This window comes from Callithrix jacchus, chromosome 10 (genome assembly GCF_049354715.1).
Source record: "Callithrix jacchus isolate 240 chromosome 10, calJac240_pri, whole genome shotgun sequence".
Classification (NCBI taxonomy): domain Eukaryota; kingdom Metazoa; phylum Chordata; class Mammalia; order Primates; family Cebidae; genus Callithrix; species Callithrix jacchus.
Window position 1 is genome coordinate 64,004,044 of NC_133511.1, and position 22,642 is coordinate 64,026,685.

Below are 22,642 nucleotides of genomic sequence, written 5' to 3' on the forward strand. Positions count from 1 at the left end.
TATGGATTCAGATTTCCCATACTACTCATTGGGTTATATTATAACTATTATAACCCATTACCATTTATTTTGATGCTCAAATTGTCCCAGATTTGGCCAGCAGGAGCCCATTCAAGTTTGCTTCAGTGTCCTTTTGACATATTCCCATCATTTTTTGAGCCATTCCATTTTTTTCGGTCATAAAAAGATGACCTAGGCCGATATTGTCCTCTTTTTTCTGTCCCAGCCCTTGGAATCAGCCCTAGTTTCTTTTAAAGGAGAATGATTTTTAGAAAACAAGGTCTGAATGTTAGGTGTGTTCTTTGGCTTTGGAGTTCCCTGTTCCCAGATCCTCTCATGGACAGAGCTTAAGAATATATGTACATACATGTGTATTAAAATATTTCAGTATGTACACACATATATATAATATATACATAGGCATATCACATATATTTTCACATCTATATTTATGACTATTATATATGCATGTATTGAACATATGAGTTTGCCCTGTTAAGTCGAATTTCAATTTGTCGCCACAGAGTTTATTCTACTTTTCATCTTTTCCATATTTGCGACTCTGTTCTCTAACAGTAAGAAAACTGGCTCCCATTCTCCTTAATATATTTATTTATTTGATTAATTACCCTGTATGTAACAAGGATTCCATTGCTACTTCTCCTTCTCCTAAGCAATGCCCTTCTCACTCAATTCAGGCTCCAACACTTGGTACTGGGCTGCTGCACTTCCACTTAGATGGCCTCTTGACTCTGCTTATGCTCTCAGATCCTGCACTGGGCCACTCTGCCATGAAGAAGTCACCCTCACCTTCCCAAGGTACCAAAACATGGCACAAAGCTGTCCTCACTATGTGGCATTCTCCCTGTCCCACTCAGATTCCAACTGCATGTCAAATGACCTCCCCCACTTATGGGGACACCCTCCTTATTCCTAATTGAGCTGTCCCCTTTGCATGAATACCTTTTTGACCCTGATCTGTAATACACTGTCCTGGGCTACCTTGATGTGCAAGTACCCTCCTCACTCCTAATTAGGCTCTGACATCCTACACTGGACTACTATTCCCCTATGTTGACACTCTCTTTGCCTGGCTCAAGTGCCAGTGTTCTGGGATGTATGGTCCCACCTCATGTGTCTATCTATAAGCCACATGCAGGTTTTTACACTCCAGCATGGCTACTTAGCACTTGAAATAAGCCTAATTGAACTAAAATATATTGCAGGTATAAAATATAACTAGATTTAAAAATATGAAATACTTTATTCATAAATTTTTATATTGATGATATATACTGAAGTAATATTTTAGATATACTGGGTTAAATAAAATATATTATTAAATTAATTTCACCAATTTCTGTGTACTTTTTTCAGTGTAGCTACTAGAAAAATTTAAATTACAAATGTAGCTCATATTTTATTTCTATTACTGTTCTAGAAGTCTCTGGATTAGTAATGAGGAATCAAGAGATCAAAAACTGAGGACTTGACATATATGCCCTCCATAGAATAAGGATGGAAACTAAAAATCTTTGGCTAGCTCTGCAGGGGAGTCCAATATTTTGGCTTCCCTGAGCCACACACAAAATGAACACTAACGATAGCTGATGAGCTTAAAAAATAACAACCCTCATAATATTTTAAGAAAGTTTACGAATTTTGTATTGGGACACATTCAAAGCCATCCTGGGTCACATTCAGCCCGAAGGTTCGACAAGCTTGCTCTAAAGTCTTGCTGCCTACAGGGACCCAGACCATTCAAATGGATGCCATAGAGACATGAAAGAAAGCAGGTATCTCACAATAAGAATATATTGTTCTGGTGAATTGATTATGTCTGTTTAAGATGTCTCCACATGACTCTACTCTCTAATGCTGCTCTCAGTTGTATATGCCTGCACAGACACAGTCAGAAAGCCCTATACTATTTCTACTTGTTTTCTTTATGAACTCACCTGTTTATTTCTTTACTTCACTTAGTCAATATGGATCCTCAGACTTGAAGTAAAAAACTCCAGAGATTATAAATCCCATCTTTTAGCCATAGTTTGTGCTTTTCTTAAATCTGAATTATCTCTGAATTAAGAGAAATAAGTATTTGTCAATTTTGTCATTACTAACCTGCATTTCATATTTCAGAGTCATGTGGAAGCACCAGGATCCCATTCCTACCACTGAAATTAAAACAAACAAATAAAAAAACCATTAGCATGAATTCTTTGTGGGTGGCCAAAGCTACTTGAGAAGATAATAAGACATTACAACACTGAGTTAAGGATAACGAAGGTTATAAAGTCTAGTGGCAAGATATAGCTGACTCCTGAGTAACTGCTATAATTGATGAAATTTTGGTGTAGCAAAGAAGTACAATATAAGTTCTCTTAAATTCCCTCTACTAAGTGACTTACTAGACTAAAAATATTCCATTATTTCTGTAAAATATATTATCTGATGCTCAGAATAAGGTTTTTTTTTTTTTTTTTTTTTTTTTTTTTTTTTTAATACAGAGTTAGTTCTTGTTGCCCAGTCTGGAGTACAATGGCACAATCTTAGCTCACCACAACCTCTGCCTTCTGGGTTCAAGTGATTCTCCTGCCTCAGCCTCCTGAGTAGCTGGGATTACAGGCATGTACCACCATGCCTGACTAACTTTGTATTTTTAGTAGAGACAGGGTTTCTCAATGTTGGTCAGGCTGGTCTCGAACGCCTGAACTCAGGTGATTCACCTGCCTTGGCTTCCCGAAGTACTGGAATTACAGGTGTGAGCCACCATGCCCAACCTTCTCAGGATAAATTTTAATGCTCATAGCTGGTTAGCTACTCCTTTGCACTGCCGATCCAAATGGCTAAGGTATATGCTTACCAAGAGCCAGTCAGTTTGTTCCTGAACCTGTTGATACCATGTATTTGCTTATCAGAACTATGACTGCAGAAAGAGTTGTTTCTCCAAGAACTATTTAAAATGCTTAAAACAGACTCAATAAAAATGATTTGCTAGCTGGGTGTGGTGGCTCATGCCTGTAATCCCAGCACTTTGGGAAGCTAAGGTGGATCACCTGAGATCAGGAGTTCAAGACCAGCCTGGCCAACATTGTGAAACCCTGTCTTTACTAAAAATACAAAAATTATCCAGGCATGGTGGCAGGTGCCTTGTAATCCCAGCTACTCAGGAGGTTGAGGCAGGAGAATCATTTGAACCCAGAAGAAGGAGGTTGCAGTGAGCTGAGACTATACCATTGTACTCCAGTCTGTATGACAAGAGCAAAACTCTGTCTCAAAAAAAAATTATTGTTGAATTAGGTGTGATTGGATATCTATTATAGACTGGGAAAAACAGTAAAAATCTAAAAAGATTAAGGGCACATAGGCTCAGGCCTGTAATCCAGCACTTTGGGAGGCTAAGGCTGAAGGATTGCTTGAATGCAGGAATTCGTGACCAGCCTAGGCAACACAGCGAGACCTTATCTCTATTAATACATAAAAAAAACAATAAATAAAAAAATAAAAAGATGTGGTGTTCATGTCCTAAGTTCTTCCCAAGTGCCTCCATTTTAAATAAACTATTTTCATTTTAGGTCTTTATATTTGTTTTTAAGGCAAAAAAGAGTAAATAGAACTAAAATTAGGGTCTCTCATTCAAAGGTCATTTCCTATGTTAAATAATTGTCAAAGATTATATACAGTGATATGTTTTAACAAAAATAAAACTTCAGGCCATGTGAAGTGGCTCACACCTGTAATCCCAGCACTTTGGAGGCTGAGGCACGCAGATCACTTGAGGTCAGGAGTTTGAGATCAGCCTAGTGAACATGGTGAAACCACATCTCTGCTAAAAATACAAAAATTAGCCAAGCATGGTGGTGCACAACTGTAGTCCCAGATACTCGGGAGGCTAAGGTCAGAGTATCACTTGAACCTGGGAGATGGAGGTTGCAGTGAGCTGAGATTCTGCCACTGCACTCCTGCCTGGGTGAGAGAGTGAAACTCTGTCTCAAAAACAAAACAATAAGAATTAAAAACAAAACTTCATGTATATATGTATTCAATAATTCTATGCTTCAATATATCAAATGTTCAATACCCCAAATTTAAAAAAAATTCTATGCTTCAGCTTAAAAAATTTAACTGATGAAGTATCACTCCGTATAACATCTAATAAAGCTTTTTTCCTGATTCTGTTTAGTTCAGAATTTACTGAGCACATCCTGTTTGCCAAATTCAATTATAGATGCTGAAGTACAAAGATAAGATCCAGTCATTGGCCTTAACGAAACATACAGTCTAATAAAAGAGACAGGCAGATAAACAGACAGTGCCAGTACATGGAGATATATGTTCAGTACCATGGAAGCCCAGAGGAGGAAAGCTTGTGAAGGAAATCCAAGAAGGCAAGCATGATGGTACAGATTAAACTTAAGGATACATAGGATTTAGCCCAACAAACATGGTAAGTAGGGGTATCATTAGATAATTTGTATGAAGCCACCTGAGAAAAAATTTCAAACTATATGTTATTCTTGCCTTTAAAAAAATCACTATATAAATTGTTATTACATAATTTTTACTACTCAAAATGAAGAGAAAAATAAGATAGTTATTGCACTCATCTCATTAGAGAAATAAGGAAGTGGGGTGGTTTGTGTCTTTTTTCCCAAAAAAAGTCATTGGAAAGAACAAAGGTGGATTCATTATTCAATGTAAAGGAAAAAAATAAGTTTAAGTTATTTAAAGTCACACCGTAACAACATACTCTAAAGTAAAAAAAAGTGAAATGGGTTGGTTATTCATCTTGAAAGGTAGAATGGCCTCATTCAAGGACTGTTTTCATCAAAATCTTTTCAAAATATTCTCTTGCTACTGGTAAATTATATAGCATTAAAAGTCTGATTATTTTCCCTGCTTTCGCTCACAGAACCATTAAATGCCTGACTTTTTAGACATCTCTACAATTTATTTCCTATCAAGAATATGGGTAACATATAAAAAAGTATTCTAATGGATTATCTTTCTGGTGGCTACTAGGTTTACTCTTCCCTTTTCTTTGTTATTTTCCTTTCTTTTAAAAAGTACTCTCCCACAACTGACATTTCTAGACATTTAGAGTCCGAAAACATGTAAAGAACAGCATTCTCAATGCAATATTTTATGTTTTGCCCCTTTAAAGCAAATCACCAAGTTTTGCTAAAGTTTATAAGGTTTACTGAGATATAATTCACATAAAATTCATTTGAAGTATACAATTCAACTGTTTTCAGTATATTCAGAGTTGTGCAGACATCATCACCTCAACCCAATTTTAGAATGTTTTCTTCGCCCCCAAAAGAAAGCCTATACCCAGTAGCACTCACTTTCCATTTTCTCTCAACCCCTCCAGTCCTGGGCAATCATTAATCTACTTTGTCTCTATAGATTTGCCTGTTGGGGACATTTCATATGCATGGCATCATACATCATATAGTCTTATGTCTAGCTTCTTTCCCTTAAGCATATTTTCAAAGTTCATTTATGTCATAACATGCATCAGTGATTCATCCTTTTTATGGATGCATAATAATATTCCATTATATGAACATACCATATTTTATTTATCCATTCATCAGGTAGACCTTTCTATGTACTGAATGTTTGTATGCCGGTCTCCCCAACTCCCCAATTCGTATGTTGAAGCTCTTACCCCTAATGTGATGATATCTGGAGGTGAGACCTTTGGAGGTGATGAGGTCATGTGGGGGTGGGGTCCCCAGGATGGGATTAGTGCCCTTACAAGAGGAAGAGACTGAAGCTTGCTTCTCTTTCCACAGCACAAGCAGAGGGAAGGCCATGTGAGACACAGTAAGAAAGTGACCATCTGCAAGGCAGGAAGGAGAAGTTTTTTGGTTTTGGTTCCCCACCAGGAAACAAATTAAATTCCACCTTGTTCTTGGACTTCCCAGCCTCCAGAGTTGTGAGAAATAAATGTCTGTTGCTTAAGCCACCTAGTCTATGGTATTTTGTTATGGCAGCCCAAGCTAAGAAAGACATTTAGAGCTGGGCATAGTGCCTCACGGCTGTAATCCCACCACTTTGGGAGGCCAAGGTGGGTGGATCATGAGGTCAAGAGATCAAGACCATCCTGGCCAACATGGTGAAACCCCCGTCTCTGCTAAAAATACAAAAATTAGCCGGGCATGGTGGCGCACACCTGTAGTCCCAGCTACTCAGGAGGCTGAGGCAGGAGAATTGCTTGAACCTGGGAGGCAGAGGTTGCAGTGAGCTGAGATCACGCTGCTGCACTGCAGCCTGGCGACAGAGCGAGACTCTGTCTCAAAAAAGGAAAAAAAAAAAAAGACATTTAGTTTGTTTCTACATTTTGGCTATTATGAATAGTGCTGCTGTGAAGACTCATATTCAAGTTTTTATGTGGACATATGTTTTTATTTCATTCATTCATATATACTTCAGAGTGAAATTTCTGGGTCACATGGTTTAGTATTTTGAGGAAGTGTTCTTCAGAGTATTGGTACCATCTTATATTCCCTAATTTCTCCATATCTTGCCAATATTTATCACTGGCTATCTTTGAGATTACAGCCATTCTAGTGGATTTGAAATGGTATTTCATTATCATTTGGATTCGTATTTACTTAATGAGGACCCATTTGTTTTTAACAAATATCTACTGTGAACTTAATGCTCCAAGCATTTCCACTGGGATAAGTGAGTGTACAAGAGAAACATGGTTCCTGTCCCAGAACTTGAAACCAATAAAAATGCAAAAAGCGGCCAGGTATGGTGGTTCATACCTGTAATCCCAGGACTTTAGGAGGCCACGGTGGGAAGATCCCTTGAGCTCAGGAGTTCGAAACCAGCCTGGGCAACATGGAGAAACTTTGTCTCTACAAAACATACCAGAAGGTTAACTGGGCATGGTGGCATAGTCCTGTAGTCACAGTTACTTAGGAGGCTGAGGTGGGAGAATCACTTGAGCCTGGAAGGTCGAGGCTGCAGTGAGCCATGACTGTGCCACTGCACACCAGCCTGGGTGACAGAGTGAGATCTTGTCAAAACAAAAAAACCAAAAACCAAAAAAAAAAAAAAAAACCAAAGAAAACAACAAAAAAAACACGAAAAAGGAAAGTTATAGAGCTATGAGAATCTATGCAAAGAGTAATGTTATTACCTTGTCCAGGGAGTCAACAGATCAAAAGAGGGCTGTCTGAGGAAGCAACACTTAAGCTAAAATCTGAATAATAAATTAAAATTAACCAGATGAAATAGTTTTTTTTTTTTTAATGAGGCCAGGCACAGTGGCTCACACCCGTAATCCCAGCACTTTGGGAGGTAGAGGTGGGTGGATTACCTGAGGTCAGGAGTTCGAAACCAGCCTGGCCAACACAGTGAATACCCATCTCTACCAAAAATCCAAAAATTAGCCAGGTGTTATAGTGCATGCCTGTAGTCCTAGCTACTCAGAGGCTGAGGCCGGAGAATTGCTTTAAGCTGGGTTAAAGCAATTTAAGAGGGTTGCAGTGAGCCGAGATGGCACCACTGCACTCCAGCCTGGGCAGCAGAGCAAGACTCCATCTTAAAAAAAAAAAAAAAAAAAAAAGGGAGGATAGTTCTATGTAGAAGAGTCATCTGGAATAAAAACAGCGCATTTGAAGAACTAAAAGAACTTAGCTTAAACCATGAACAACTTGATGTAGGGATCCAATGATGAAGCTGGCATACATGGTGTATAGAAACTAGATTAAGAAGAACTTTTAAAGCCACATTAAAATCTGATTCAGATTTGGACTTTATCCTGAGGAGAAAGAACAGTTGGTAAAAAAAAAAAAAAAAAACTACACATATATGCTGGGTGTGGTGGTTCATGCCTGTAATCCCAGCACTTTGGGAGGCCAAGGTGGGCGGATCACGAGGTCAGGAAATCAAGACATCCTTGCTAACATGGTGAAACCCCGTCTCTACTAAAAATACAAAAAAATTAGCTAGGCATGGTTGGTGGGCACCTGTAGTCCCAGCTACTAGGGAGGCTGAGGCAGGAGAATCACTTGAAACTGAGAAGCGGAGGTTGCAACGAGCCAGGATCGCACCACTGCATTCCAGCTTGGGCAATGGAGTGAGACTCCATCTCAAAAAAAGAAGAAAAAAAACTACACATACACATAGGAACTGATATAATCAGTTTTGCGTTTTAAAAATACCACTCTGGTTACAAGGCAGGAAAATGTCTAAAGACTAGTTTTCCAATTTTGATAGCAAAAATATTTTAAAGGAACCCCAGTATGTATATTTATTTATAAACTGTATACACATTCTGGTGCTAAGATATTATCCACACTTTAAAACACATAAAATATATTTTTTTAAAATGAGGTAAATAAGGCCTGGCATGGTGGCTCTTGCCTGTAATCCAAGCACTTTGGGAGGCTGAGGTGGGCGGATCACCTGAGGTTAGGAGTTTCAGATCAACCTGGCCAACATGGCGAAACTCCTTCTTTACCAAAAATACAAAAATTAGCTTAGTGTGGTGGCACATGCCTATCAGTCCAGCTGCTTGGGAGGCTGAAGCAGGAGAATCACTAGAACCCAGGAAGCAGAGAGTGTAGTGAGCCGAGATGGTGCTATTGCACTCCAGACTGGGCAACAAGAGTAAAACTGTGTCTCACAGAAAAAAAAAAAAAAGAGGTAAAGAAGTAACTATATAAAAATAGAAGTTTTTTGTCTTGTTTTGTTTTTTGAAACAGAGTCCCACTCTGTTGCCCAGGCTGAAGCGCAATGGTGCAACAATCTTGGCTCACTGCAACCTGTGCCTCCCAGGTTCAAGCAATAATCCTGCCTCAGGCTCCCGAGTAGTTGGGATTACAAGCACCCACCATCATACCTGGCTTATTTTTGTATTTTTAGTAGAGACAGGGTTTTGCCATGTTGGCAAGGCCGGTCTCAAACTCCTGACATCAGGTGATCCACCCGCCTCAGCCTCCCAAAGTACTGGGATTACAGGCATAAGTCACCGCAGCCAACCACAAAGAGAAGTTAAGGAATTTTCTTCCTGCATCCCAACATATTTTTCTCTCTCCCTGTAGTGTGTGCATCCTACTTGTAACTGCTAGTTTAAATAATGAATAAACTCCTTGCAAGGCATACATGGAGCTTCATAATCGGGCTTCGCGGATTTCTTCCACTGCAACTTGTAGTTCAGTCCCAGCTGACTGCCTTTGGTCTCTGATCTCACACCATTAACTCTAGTCTGCTTTGCCTTTGCTCATCTTGTGCTCACTCTGTCACTTCTGCCTGGAATACTTATTCTTTCCATTGTTCAATGCCACCTGTCCCCAGCCTATCTCTGCTTATTGAAATCTTATGCAACTTTATGGCTGGGCACAGTGGCCCATGCCTGTAATCCCAGCACTTTGGGAGGCCGAGGCGGTCGTATCACTTGAAGTCAGGAGTTTGAGACCAGCCTGGCCAACATGATGAAACCTCGTCTCTACTAAAAATACAAAAATTAGCTGGGTGTAGTGACAGGCGCCTGTAATCATGGCTACTCAGGAGGCTGAGGCAGGAAAATTGCTTAACCTGGGAGGCAGGGGTTTCAGTGAGTTGAGATTACACCCACGGCACTCCAGTCTGGGCAACAGAGTGAGATTCTGTCTCAAAAAAAAAAAAAAGAAAGAAAGAAAAGAGAAAGAAAAAATAAGAAATCTTATGTAACTTCTACAGTTTTCTCTTTGTTCAACTCTTTTCTTTTGAAGTAATTTCAAACTTAGAGAAATGTTGAAAGAATAGTGTAGTGAATTCTTGTATATGTTCTACATATTAATTCAGATTCACCAATTTTTAACATCTGACTAATTTTCATCTACATGTAATATTTTTTGAACCATTTATGAGTACATCATGTCCTTTTACCCCTTAATACTTCAGTGTGTATCCCAGATCCATTTTAAGTGTCATCTCCTAAGTCAAATCTTCCTCTGCTTCCTCTCCAGTTACCATACAAAGCATCCAAGAAATAATGTTTCACAAGGCCAGTAGTTATCAGCTTTTGGATCATACTATTTTTTTTTTTTTTTTTTTTTTTTTGAGACGGAGTTTCGCTCTTGTTACCCAGGCTGGAGTGCAATGGCGCAATCTTGGCTCACCGCAACCTCCGCCTCCTGGGATCAGGCAATTCTCCTGCCTCAGCCTCCCGAGTAGCTGGGATTACAGGCACGCGCCACCGTGCCCAGCTAAGTTTTTTTTGTATTTTTAGTAGAGACGGGGTTTCACCATGTTGACCAAGATGGTCTCGATCTCTTCACCTCATTATCCACCCTCCTCAGCCTCCCAAAGTGCTGGGATTACAGGTGTGAGCCACCGCACCCGGCCTGGATCATACTATTTTGCCCATACAGCTTTTAAAATGCTAGGCCAGTAAAGAAACTTCTGACTCAGTGGGTTTCCTGGTATATGTATTTTAAAGGGTTGTCAATGACTGTTGCCCATCAAAAGTCAAAGATAACTGTTGGATTCTAAGGTTCATAAAGACATTGTCTAGGTCTCCACAGTTTACTATCACCAGAAACTAGTGCAGTGCCAGGCACATAGAGAACACTTATTAAGTATTTGCTGATTTTTTTTCCCCTTCTCTTTGATAATCCAGTATTTCATAAGAAATAGGGCAGGAGAAAAGAAGGAAAAGGGACAAATAAGGTACCTGAAATTAGCTCTCTAAAGTGAACCAAATTGGGGAAACTCAGCCACATCTCCACGTTTAACAAGAAATCAAGGGAGAATTCAGAAAGCATTTTGGTCACTTTCTCTCTAGTCAAAGATGAACTTAAATGCTTTCCAGACACATTAAAATACTGGAAAGAAAAGAAATCCAAGAGGATCAACACTGCTATTGTGAGCCTCTTTAAATGTTTCATCATGTTGATTATACCCACTTCCAGGGAATACTATGATGTGCTTAATCAGGGAGGGGAGAGAAAAAAAAAAGTCTAGCTGTAAAAATCAGGAAGACATGGCCGGGCCAGGTGGCTCACACCTGTAATCCCAGCACTTTGGGAGGCCGAGGCGGGCAGCACAAAGTCAGGAGATCGAGACCAGCCTGGCCAATATGTTGAAACCCTGTCTCTACTAAAAATGCAAAAATTAGCCAGGCTTGGTGGCATGTGCCTGTAGTCCCAGCTACTTGAGAGGCTGACTGAGCAGGAGAATCACTTGAACCCAGGAGACAGAGGTTGCAGTGAGCTAAGATTGCACCACTGCACTCCAGCCTAGGCCACAGAGCGAGACTCTATCTCAAATAAAAAAAAAATCAACAAGACACAAAAGTAAAAGAGCAATAGAAATATCTCACCAAAGTTAGCAATCACTGCATAATTTATTTCTGTTAAGACTTTCATTTATGAATCTTGTGATAAAAAATAAGTTGTGGAGGAGAGATCCAAGATGGCCATCTAGCAGCAGCTCAGGGTTGCAGCTCCCAGTGAAGGCACAGGGAGAGAGTGGACGCCAGACTTCCAGACAAATTTTTGTTGCTTATAGACCAGGAGATTCCCAGTGGAGGAGCCCCACGGCTCACCAGTGTGACTCCTTTGGCCAGTGTGGCTGTTTTGCTGGCGTCCTGGCATGGTGGTTCTCAGTGTGGAGTATGTGGGACTGGGTGCCCTTTTAGTTGGCATTTGGAGCTTTGGGAAGGCAGAGTCACCCATTCAGCTGATTGGGAGGGAGACTGAAGCCGGGAGCCAGACCGGGAGATTCCCGGGCAGTAAACCGCCACAAATCTCAGCGCTGCTGTTTCAGCCAGCGCGGTTGCCACATTGGGAAATTACATAGATCCCAGCGCCTTTTTGGCAGGCAACTGGGGCACCTGGGAGAGAATTGACCATTAATTAGAAAAAGAAAAAAGGGGGCTCTGAGGTGGGAAACCAGGAGATCAGCCTCGGCTGGTCCCACCCCCACAAAAAAACAATTGGAAACACTGACAGTTGAGAGTTTCACAGCAAGCATAGCTGGACCTGGGAAGGTCCAGCTCTGTGGGGGAGGGGTGTCCACTGAAGGAAAACATAGAAACAGAAATAACATCATCACCAACAAACAGGACGTCCACTCAGAGACCCAATCTGAAAGTCAGCAATTACAAAGATAACGACAAGTGGATAAATCCACAAAGATGGGAAGAAACCAGCACAGAAAGGCTGGAAACATCCAAAATCAGAATGCCTCTCCTCCTTCAGGGGATTGTAGCTCCTCATCAGCAAGGGAACAAGGCCTGATGGAGAATGAGTGTGATGAATTGTCAGAATCAAACTTCAGAAGGTGGATAATAAGAAACTTCTGTGAGCTAAAAGAACATGTTCTAACCCAATGCAAAGAAACTGAGAACATTGAAAAAAAGTTTGATGAAATGCTAACAAGAATAGACAATTTACAGATTAATATAAGTGAATTAATGGAGCTGAAAAACACAACACAAGAACTTCGTGAAGTATGCACAAGTTTTAACAGTCGAATTGATCAAGCAGAAGAAAGGATATCAGAAGTCAAAGACCAACTCAATGAAATAAAACAAGAAGACAAGAATAGAAAAAAAAGGATAAAAAGGAATGAGGAAAGTCTCCAAGAAATATGGGACTATGTGAAAAAACCTAATCTACATTTGATAGGTGTATCTGAATGTGGCAAAGAGAATGAATCCAAGCTGGAAAATACTCTTCAGGATATATTCAGGAAAACTTTCCCAACCTAGCAAGGCAGGACAATATTCAACTCCAGATAATACAGAGACCACTCACTACAAGATATTCCTCAAGAAGAGCAACCCCAAGGCACATAATCATCAGATGCACCAGGGTTGAAATGAAGGAGAAAATGCTAAGGGCAGCCAGAGAGAAAGGTCAGGTTGCCCACAAAGGGAAGCCTATCAGACTCACAGCAGATCTCTCAGCAGAAACCCTACAAGCCGGAAGAGAGTGGGGGCCAATATTCAACATCCTTAAAGAAAAGAACTTTCAACCCAGAATTTCATCTCCAGCCAAACTAAGCTTCACAAGCGAAGGAAAAATAAAATCTTTGTGAACAAGCAAGTACTTAGAGATCTTATCACCACCAGGCCTGCTTTATAAGAGCTTCTGAAAGAAGCACTACACATAGAAAACAACAACTAGTACCAGCCTTTCCAAAAATATACCAAAAAGTAAAGAGCATCAACATAATGAAAATTTACATCAACTAATGGGCAAAACAGCCAGCTAGCATCAAATGGCAGTATTAAACTCACATATATTATTATTAATCCTAAATTTAAATGGACTAAATCCCCCAATCAAAAGACACAGACAGGCAAATTGAATAAAAAGCGAGAACCCATCAGTATGCTGCATCCAGACCCATCTCACATGCAAGGATATACAAAGACTCAAAACAAAGAGATGGAGGAAGATTTACCAACCAAATAGAGAGCAAAAATAAATAAATAAAAAGCAGGAGTTGCAATTCTCGATTCTGATAACATAGACTTTAAAGCAACAAAGATAAAAAGAGGAAAAGAAGGCCATTACATAATTGTAAAAGGATCAATGCAACAAGAAGAGCTAACAATCCTAAATATACACACCCAATACAGGAGCACCCAGATACATAAGACAAGTTCTTAATGACTTATAAAGAGACTTAGACTCCCACACAATAATAGTGGGAGACTTTAACATCACATTGTCAATATTAGACAGATCAATGAGACAGAAAATTAACAAGGATATCCAGGACTTGAACTCAGACCCAGAACAAGTAAACTTAATAAACATTTATAGAACTTTCCACGCCAAATACACAAAACATACATTCTTATCAGTAGCACATCACACCTACTCTAAGAGTGACTACATAATTGGAAGTAAATCACTCCTCAGTAATTGCATAGCATTTCACAGGTTTAAATGAAATATTGGTTGGCTGCTTGTTTGTCATTTTCCTCCCTTATTCCTTCCTGTCTCCATTGTTAAGCATAATTATTGGCATAAAAGAGGTTTTCGATACCCATTTTTAGACTGCATTCTAGCCTGGGCAATAAAGCAACACTCCCATTCTCTCTCCCTCTTCCTCTTTCTTCCTCTCTTTCATTCTTTTTTTTATTTTTTTTCTTTCTCTCTTTGTTTCTTTTTTTCTCTCAAAAGAAAAAAATAAGTTGTAATGTAAGCCTGTACATAAAATTGTTTTTGATAAGATACAGGTACTTTAGAACCTCTTATTTTAGTATATAAATTTTAAAAAGTCAGGGCTGATCCAAAACTTAGGAGAGAATCATTTCATGGTAAGAATGCGAATCAAGACAAAATTAGAGAAACCAAATAAAATAATTCAAAAAGCAGAAGTATAAATACAAAGCACATATTTAGAATCAAACATAGTTTCATTAGATGGGAAGAAAAATGAGGGCAATAATTTTAGATCCTAGGAAGTTCAGGAAAACACAAAAGATAGTCTATATTATCTTTCTCTCAATACAACATACTTTCTGTGGTTATAACAAGGCTATGAAGAGAAAATCTCCAAATCAGCTTTGGAACTATTTTCTTCCTTTGTAAATTCTGGGCCCAGCACGGTGGCTCATGCCTGTAATCCTAGGACTTTGGGAGGCCAAAACAGGAGAGTTGCTTGAGCCCAGGAGTTTGAGACCAGCCCAGCTTGGACAACATAGTGACACAATGTCTCTACAAAAAATTAGCGTGGTATGTATGGTGGTGCACACCTATGGTTCCAGCTATAAGGGAGGCTGAGGTGGCAGGATCACTTGAACCTAGGAGATTGAAGCTGCAGTGAGCCATGATTGTGCCACTGCACTCCAGCCTGGGTAACAGAGTGAGATCCTGTCTCAAATCTATATCTATGCTTAGATATAGATAGAGATATACATATATATTTATATATATGATCATGTCACTCTCCTGTTTAAAACCCTCTATTGGCTTTCCATTGTTCTTAGAATAAACTTTAGACTCTACTCTGGCCTATGATAAGGCCCTGTATGATCTGGTTCTGGCCCAAATCTCTCCAACCTCATATTCTACCATTTTCCCTCATGACTTCTAAGGTATATTAGGAGAAAGTTAGGAAGTACACAGATAATTACAATATGGTGCCCTAAATGCTGTAATAAAAATATGCATTGTATTCTGTGCGAGAGCAGAAAAGTCATCTGAGGAAGGTTTAAAAGGAAGCTTTCTAGAGGAAGCAGAGTCCTAAGTGATAGCTATGCAGAGTTCACCAGACAAAGAAGTTTAAAGGCAGAGATATGAAAATACATATGGTACTGAAAACAGCAAGTAGTTTGATATAAACTGTGGGGTACATATGGGAGAGTTACAGAAGATGAACCAAATGGACTTAACAGATATTTACATAACATTCTACCCAACAACTAAAGAATTATATTATTTTGATCAGCACATGGAACACTCCATAAGATATATCATGTTAGGACCACAAAATAAGTCTTAAATTTTTTTTTAAAAATCACTCATATTAAGTATCTTCTCAGATCACAGTGGAATAAAGCTAGAAATCAGAACCAAGAGGAACTTTGGAAACTATACAAATACACAGAAATTAAACAACATGCTTCTGAATGATCACTAGGCCAATGAAAGAAGACAGAAATTTCTAAATCTTTTGAAATAAATGAAAATGGAAACAACATATCCAAACAGGTGGTATACAGCAAAAGCAGTGCTAAGAGGGAAGTTGATAGCATTAAATGTGTACATTAAACAAGTAGAAAGATCATAAATTAACAACTCATGTCACAACTTAAGGAATTAGAAAAACAAGAACAAACCAAGCCCAAAGTTAGCATAAGAAAAGAAATAACAAAGATAAGAGCACAAATAAATGAAACAAAGAAACAAAAAAAGCAAAGAATCAACAAAATGAAAAGTTGGCTCTTTGAAAAGATAAAATTGATAAACCACTAGCTAGACTAACCAAGAAGTGAGAAGATCCAAATAAAAACAATCAGAAATGAAAAGGGAGACATCGCAACTGATACCGTGAAAATACAAAAGATCATCAGAAACAATTACTCTACCTAGAAAAAACAGATAAATTCTGGGAAACATACAACCTCCCCAAACTGAACCAGGAAGAAATGAAACTCCTGAATAGATCAATAATGACTACTGAGATTAAATCAGTGATTTAAAAAAAAAAAAAACTCCCAACAAAACAAAGTCCAGGACTAGATGGATTCACAGCCGAGTTCTACCAAGCATACAAAGAACTAATACCAATCTTCCTGAAACTATCCCATAAAATTAAGAAGGAGGGAGTTCTTCCTAATTCTATGAAGCAAGAATCACTCTGATACCAAAACCAGACAAAGACACAAAAACAAAAAAGAAAACTACAGACCAATAATATATCTGATGAACATACAAACAAAAAACCTCAACAAAATACTGGCAAATCAAATCCAACAGCACATCAAAAACATAATACACTATGATCAAGTGGCACTTATCCCAGGGAGGCAAGGATAGTTAAACATATGCAAATATAAAAATCGACATATGCAAATCAATAAATGCAAATCATCACATAAAAAGAATGAAGAACAAAAACCATATGATCACCTCAATCGATGCAAGAAAAGTATTTATTAAAACTCACCATCATTTCATAACAAAAGTCTCAACAAGGCACAGAAGGAACATAGATCAACATAATAAAGGCCATATACAACAAATCCATAGCTAACATCATACTTAATGGGGAAAAGTTGAAAGCATTCTCTCTAAGAACTGGAACAAGACATGGATGCCCACTTTCACCACTCATATTCAACATAGTATGGAAGTTCTAGCCAGAGCAATTAGGCAAGATAAAAAAAATAAAACACATCCAAATTGGAAAAGAAGAAGTCAAATTAGCCCTGTTTACTGACTATATCATCTTATATCTAGAAAATCCAAAAGACTCCACCAAAAAAAAAAAAACCTCTTAGACTTGATCAATGAATTCAGTAAAGTTTCAGGATACAAAAATCAATATATATAAATCAATACTATTTCTATAAACCAACAATGATCTATTGGAGGGCCAAATCAAGAAGGCAATCCCATTTACAGTAGTTAAATAATAATAATGATAATGATAATAAAATACCTAGAAATATATTTACCAAGGAGAAAAAAGATCTCTACAAGGAAAATTACAAAACACTGATGAAAGAAACTGTAGAGGACACGGTTTCATTCATCCCATGTTTGCCAATGGAAAAACATCCCATGTTCATGGATTAGAAGAATTACTATCATTAAAATGACCATACTGCCCAAATCAATCTACAGGTTCAGGGAAATCCCTATCAAACTATCCACGTCATTTTTCATAAAATTAGAAAAAAACTATGCTAAGGTTCATATGAAACCAAGAAAGAGCCAGAATAGCCAAAGCAATCCTAAGTAAAAGTGAAAACAACAAGGCTGAGGCATCATATTACCTCAAGTGAAAAGAACAAGGTTAGAAGCATCATATTGCCTGACTTCAAATTATACTGCAAGACTCTGTCTCAAAAAAAAAATAAATATAAAATAAAAAATTAAAATTATCTAATTAATTTCTGTCTCCATTGCTAGACTATAAGCTCCAATGAAATTTGGTTTTGAGAATTATAACTAGAACACAATAGATAGTAAATATTTTTAAAATAAATTTTAAAATGACTAAATTCTTAGTGGATCTAGGCTCTAAACCAGAAACCTCATAAATTATTGTCTCTTCCTGAAACACTTCCCCACAGAGTGAAAATTCCCACTTCTTTCTATAAAATCTCTATCAACACCAACAACTAAGTGCATAGTTAAGTAGTTGTTATGGGTTTTTGTCAAAAAATAAAAATACTGAAAATCTTGTTATGGTATTCAGCAAATATCCTTGATTTGAAATAAAATTTTTGTTTCCAGGCAAAGTTGTGTTTCTCTCTTCTCCCCTTCTCTTCCCTCCTTTCTGTGTGTGTGTGTGTGTGTGTGTGTGTGTGTGTGTATTTATAACTTCTTTCTGTGTGTCTGTATTAATTTTTTTCATTCACTTATCTGTTGAACATTCCCATGTATTTAGTTTGTACCAGGTCTTGCTGGATGCAGAAAATCCAGAAGAATAAAATTCAACCCTACTTTTAGGAAGCTTCATTTTATAGAAGGGACAGACACTTAAAAACAGATTATGATAGTACCACATACAGTGATAAAAGTGCAATCCAAAAAGTAAGAATAAGGTATAGAAGTAGCACAGAGGAAAAAGTGATTTACCACCAGAGTTGGTGGATAAGAAGACAGATAAATACTCCTGTAATCGCTACCCACTTTGGTTCCTAGCTTTACTTATTTCAATCCTCTTATTTATTGTTAAGTTGCTTGGTATGCTATAGATTACATATACTATTGTCTATATATACTTATAGTTGATGATAGTATATCAATAAATCTTTTTAAACACTCAGTAAATCTTTTGAAATAATTAAACATTTTATTTAAAAAATATTTTAACCCATTTCCATTTTTTAAAAAAGTTACAAAAATATTACAATGAACTCCCATATACCCTTAAATTAGATTTACTCATCATTAACATTTTGCCATATTATCTTTATGTCTCAATATATTTAAAAAGTTGGCCGGGCACAGTGGCTAATGCCTGTAATCCTAGCACTTTGAAAGGCTGAGGTGGGAGGGTTGCTTGAGGCCAGGATTTCGAGACCAACCTAGGCCAACACAGTGAGACCCCATCTCTATATAAAAATTTTTTTAAGTATATAAAATAAAGCAATAAACACATTGTTATGTTGCTGAACTGTTTGAAAGTAAGTTGTATAGAGCACGACCCTTTAACCCTAAATACTTCAGCATGTATCTCCTAAGCATAAACATTCTCTTATATAATCATAGTATAATAATCAAATTCAGGAAATTTATCATTAATGTAGTATTATTATCTATTATAAAGTCTTTATTCAACTTTCACTGATTCATGCTATACTGTCCTTTAGAGCTTCTTCCCCTCATGCAACAACCCAGAATCTAATCTGTGATTACATATTGCATTTAGCTGTCATGTCTCTTTTAATCTGGCACAGTTCAAGATGAATTATTTGTTTTTTAGGACACTAATATTTTAGAAGCACATAGGACAGTTGTTTCATAAAATGCTCCTCAATTTGCTTTTTTCTGGTTATTTCTCTTAATTTCATTCAGCACTTTTGGCAATAATACTGTATAATTATGTTTCCTTTTCAGTATATCACACAAGGAAGAACCTGCTGTCAGGTTGTACCTTTATGTTTGTTTTTTGTTGTTTTTTTTTTAGAGATAGCATCTCACTCTGTCACCCAGGCTGGAGTGCAGTGGCACAATCCTGGCTCACTGCAGCCTTTACTTTACCTCCTTGGCTCAAGGAATCCTCCTGCCTCAGCCTTCTGAGTAGTTGAGACTACAGGCATGCACCACCATGCCTGTCTAAATTAAAGATTTTTATTTTGCAGAGACAAGGTCTCTCTGTGTTGCCCAGGCCAGATGTACCATTATTAATGCTGTGAACTTTGATTACTTGAAAACAAGATGGTATCTGCCAGATTTCCCCACTGTTAACATTCTTCCCATTGTAAATAATGAGTAATCTGTGAGGAGATACTGTGAAACTTTAATTCTCTTGTTGACCAAACACTCTGACCTAATAGTTTTACATTCACTGATAACTCTTGCCTGAATCAGTTATTTTATCATTCTCTTTACATTTATTAGTTGGCATTCTACTGTTTTTTTTTTAAGCTTTCTCTTCTCCATTTCTTTGCTTTTTTAGAATCTTAGGAACTCACGGAATATTTTTTTATATCACATGTTAAAATCTATTCTTTTTTTTTTTTAAAGCACTTTCTTACTTTCTGATAAGATGTTCCAGGCTCATCTTGTACATTCCCTGCCTTAGCCCAGAAATTGGCCACTTCTCCAGTAAATTTTGGTTCCTTTCGGTGTGGAAAGACTTAAAAACCAAAGCCTAGCACTATTAATAGGTATGTTCATTGCTACGAAGGAGTCTTTGCTCCCAGGCCCTTTCAGACAACCTTTGAATCACTTAAAAAAAAAAAAAAATCATGCTGCTACCTCTAAGTCCAATACAATACCACAGGGTTTTTCCTTGCCTTCACTCATCCAAATTGGTATCTCCCTTCTTCCACAGTGAGAATCCCAGCTCCTAACAATATCAATATAGTTTTTCAAAGTCAGACACACTGGCTTATGCCTGTAATCTTAACACATTAGGAGGCTGAAGCATGAAGATTGCTTGAGGCCAGGAATTCAAGACCAGCCTGAGCAATACAGGGATACCCCGTTACTATAAATAAATACATAAATACATACATACATATATAAGCAAGCCAGGAATTCAAGACCAGCCCAGGCAACATAGGGAGACCCTGCTTGTATAAATAAATAATAATAAATAAGCAGGGTGTGGTGGTATGCACCTGTAGTTCCAGCTATTTCAGAGGCTGAGGTGGGAGGATTGCTTCAGCCTGGGAGTTTGAGACTGCAGTAAGCCGTGATAGCACCATTGCATTCCAGCCTAGGTGAGAGAGCAAGACCCTTTCTCAAAAAAAAAAAAGAAGTTTTTCATTTTATTTGCTTTTCTAATGCCATGGTTCAGGCCTGTAATCTTAGCATTTTGAGAGGCCAATATGGGCAGACTACTTGAGGTCAACAATGGGCGATGGCTTGAGCCCAGGAGTTCCACACCAGCCTGGGCAATGTGGTGAAACCCTATCTCTACAAAAAAAAAAAAAAAAAACACACACACACACACACACACACATACACACGCAAAACAAAAATTAGCCAGGTGTGGTGGTGCATGTTTGTAGTCCATTCACTTTTTTTCTTTTTTCTTTATTTTCTTTCCACTTTTTTTTTTTTTTTAAGAGACAGGGTCTCATTATGATGCCCAGGCTGGTCTCAAATGCCTGGGCTCATGCAATCCACCTGCTTTGGCCTCCCAGGGATTACAGGCATGAGCCACCGCCCCCTGCCCCTTTTCAATCTTTAAAACAAATTCTTTTCATATGTAGAAAAGGGGTGTGATATAGTTTGGCTGTGTCCCCACCAAAATCTCATCTTGAATTGTAACTCCCACAATTCCCGTATTAATGGGAGGAACCCAGTGGGAGGTGACTGAATTATGGGGGTCTTTCCAATGCTGTTCTCATGATAGTGAATAAGTCTCACAAGATCTGATGGTTTTAGAAAATGGGAGGTTCCCTGCACAAGCTCTCTCTTTACCTGCTGCCATCAATGTAAAAAGTCACTCGCTCCTCCTTGCTTTCTGCCATCATTGTGAGGCCTCCCCAGCCATGTGGAACTGTAAGTCTAATAAACCTCTTTTTTTCCCAGTCTTGGGTATGTCTTTATCAGCAGCATGAAAACAAACCAATACAGGGTGTTTTGTAGTCATTTTGGGAATTACTTTTTATAGTAAGGCTTTTTCAGTACTCTTAGGCTCCCTCCTTTTTTTTCCTTACTTAAGCTTTTACTATCTGGTTTATTACTTTTAAATCATATTCTAAAGTGCCCCACTTATTACCTGCATAGTAACCAATGAATTTATTCTACTTTGCCCTTTTTCTCTCTCCTTCTTTCATTTTAAAGATTGTATTCTTCCTATTTTATCAGAACATATAGTTCACATACACTATTCTTTAGCCCTTAACCCATTTCTGTTTTAGTTTTAGATCTATAGTTAAATATAGTAAATGTTCACCATCAGACATTTTGCCAACATTTTCCTAGACTTCTCTTGACTGGATGGACATTATCTCCTAGTACAGTGTGGCTGGTAGATATTTCTGCAGTAATGAAGATGTTCTATATTTGCACTACCCAATACAGCAGTCACAAGCCACATGTGGGTATTGAGCACTTGAAATGTGGCTAGTGTGACAAAGGAGCTGAATTTTACATTTTATTTAACTGGAATTAATTTAAATTGCAACATGTGACTAGTAGCTACTAAACAGAACACTGCAGCAACAGTGAATTCATCAGGAAGCAGTCATGTGTACAGTATTCAATGAGTATTTGTAGGTTTAAAACTGTTTTTCTACAGCTAGGTACCTAGAGAACAACCTAGTTGGAATATAAAATCCCTGGCTTATACTTCCTCTTCATTTTTTAGAAAATGCTGCTCCACTGGTATTTTCTTTGTATACTGCTGATAAGGTCTGATGCCAATCTAATTTTTCGTCCCTTGTAAGTAATCAAGTCTTATTTCCAAGAGCTTTGAGAATATTTTCATTTTTATAATCCAATAGTTTTACTAGGCCATGTCTCAAAATTGATCTTTCTAAGTCAGTTTACCAGGCAAAATTGGACCTGGTAAATATACATACAATATACATATATTGGATAATATACATATGAAGGTCTTTTTTCATTTCCAGAAAGTTGTCTTGAATTATGCTTTTAAATATAATTTTGTTCCACTCTTTCCCCCTACTTCACCTTGGGACTCAAATTATATGCATGTTAGATCTTTTTTGCCTGACCTCCATTTCAATCATTTTCTCTCTGATCCTTTTTATTTCTTTTTCTGCTTTTAATTCTCTTGCTTGTGTCTCTGCCTT

At 37.9% G+C, this 22,642-nt stretch overlaps 1 protein-coding gene across 5 annotated transcripts in view; it reads right to left on the bottom strand.

The window, feature by feature from the left end:
- ACER3 (alkaline ceramidase 3) overlaps positions 1–22,642 on the bottom strand; it is a 204,996-nt gene that overhangs the window by 75,708 nt on the left and 106,646 nt on the right. For 3 of the 5 annotated variants that reach the window (XR_013523230.1, XR_013523229.1, XM_017977773.4), the window contains exons 3-4: positions 5,678–5,851; positions 2,125–2,177 (exon numbers count right to left, since the gene is read on the bottom strand). The exons of 1 other annotated variant lie outside the window; for it this stretch is intronic. Coding sequence is in view for 2 of the 4 variants with exons in the window: in XM_017977773.4 (XP_017833262.1) it covers positions 2,125–2,177; positions 5,678–5,851 (227 nt within the window). In the remaining 2 variants the exon portion in view is untranslated. The remainder of the gene's footprint in view (positions 1–2,124; positions 2,178–5,677; positions 5,852–22,642) is intronic. One more of the 5 variants, XM_002754801.7, reaches the window with a different exon arrangement.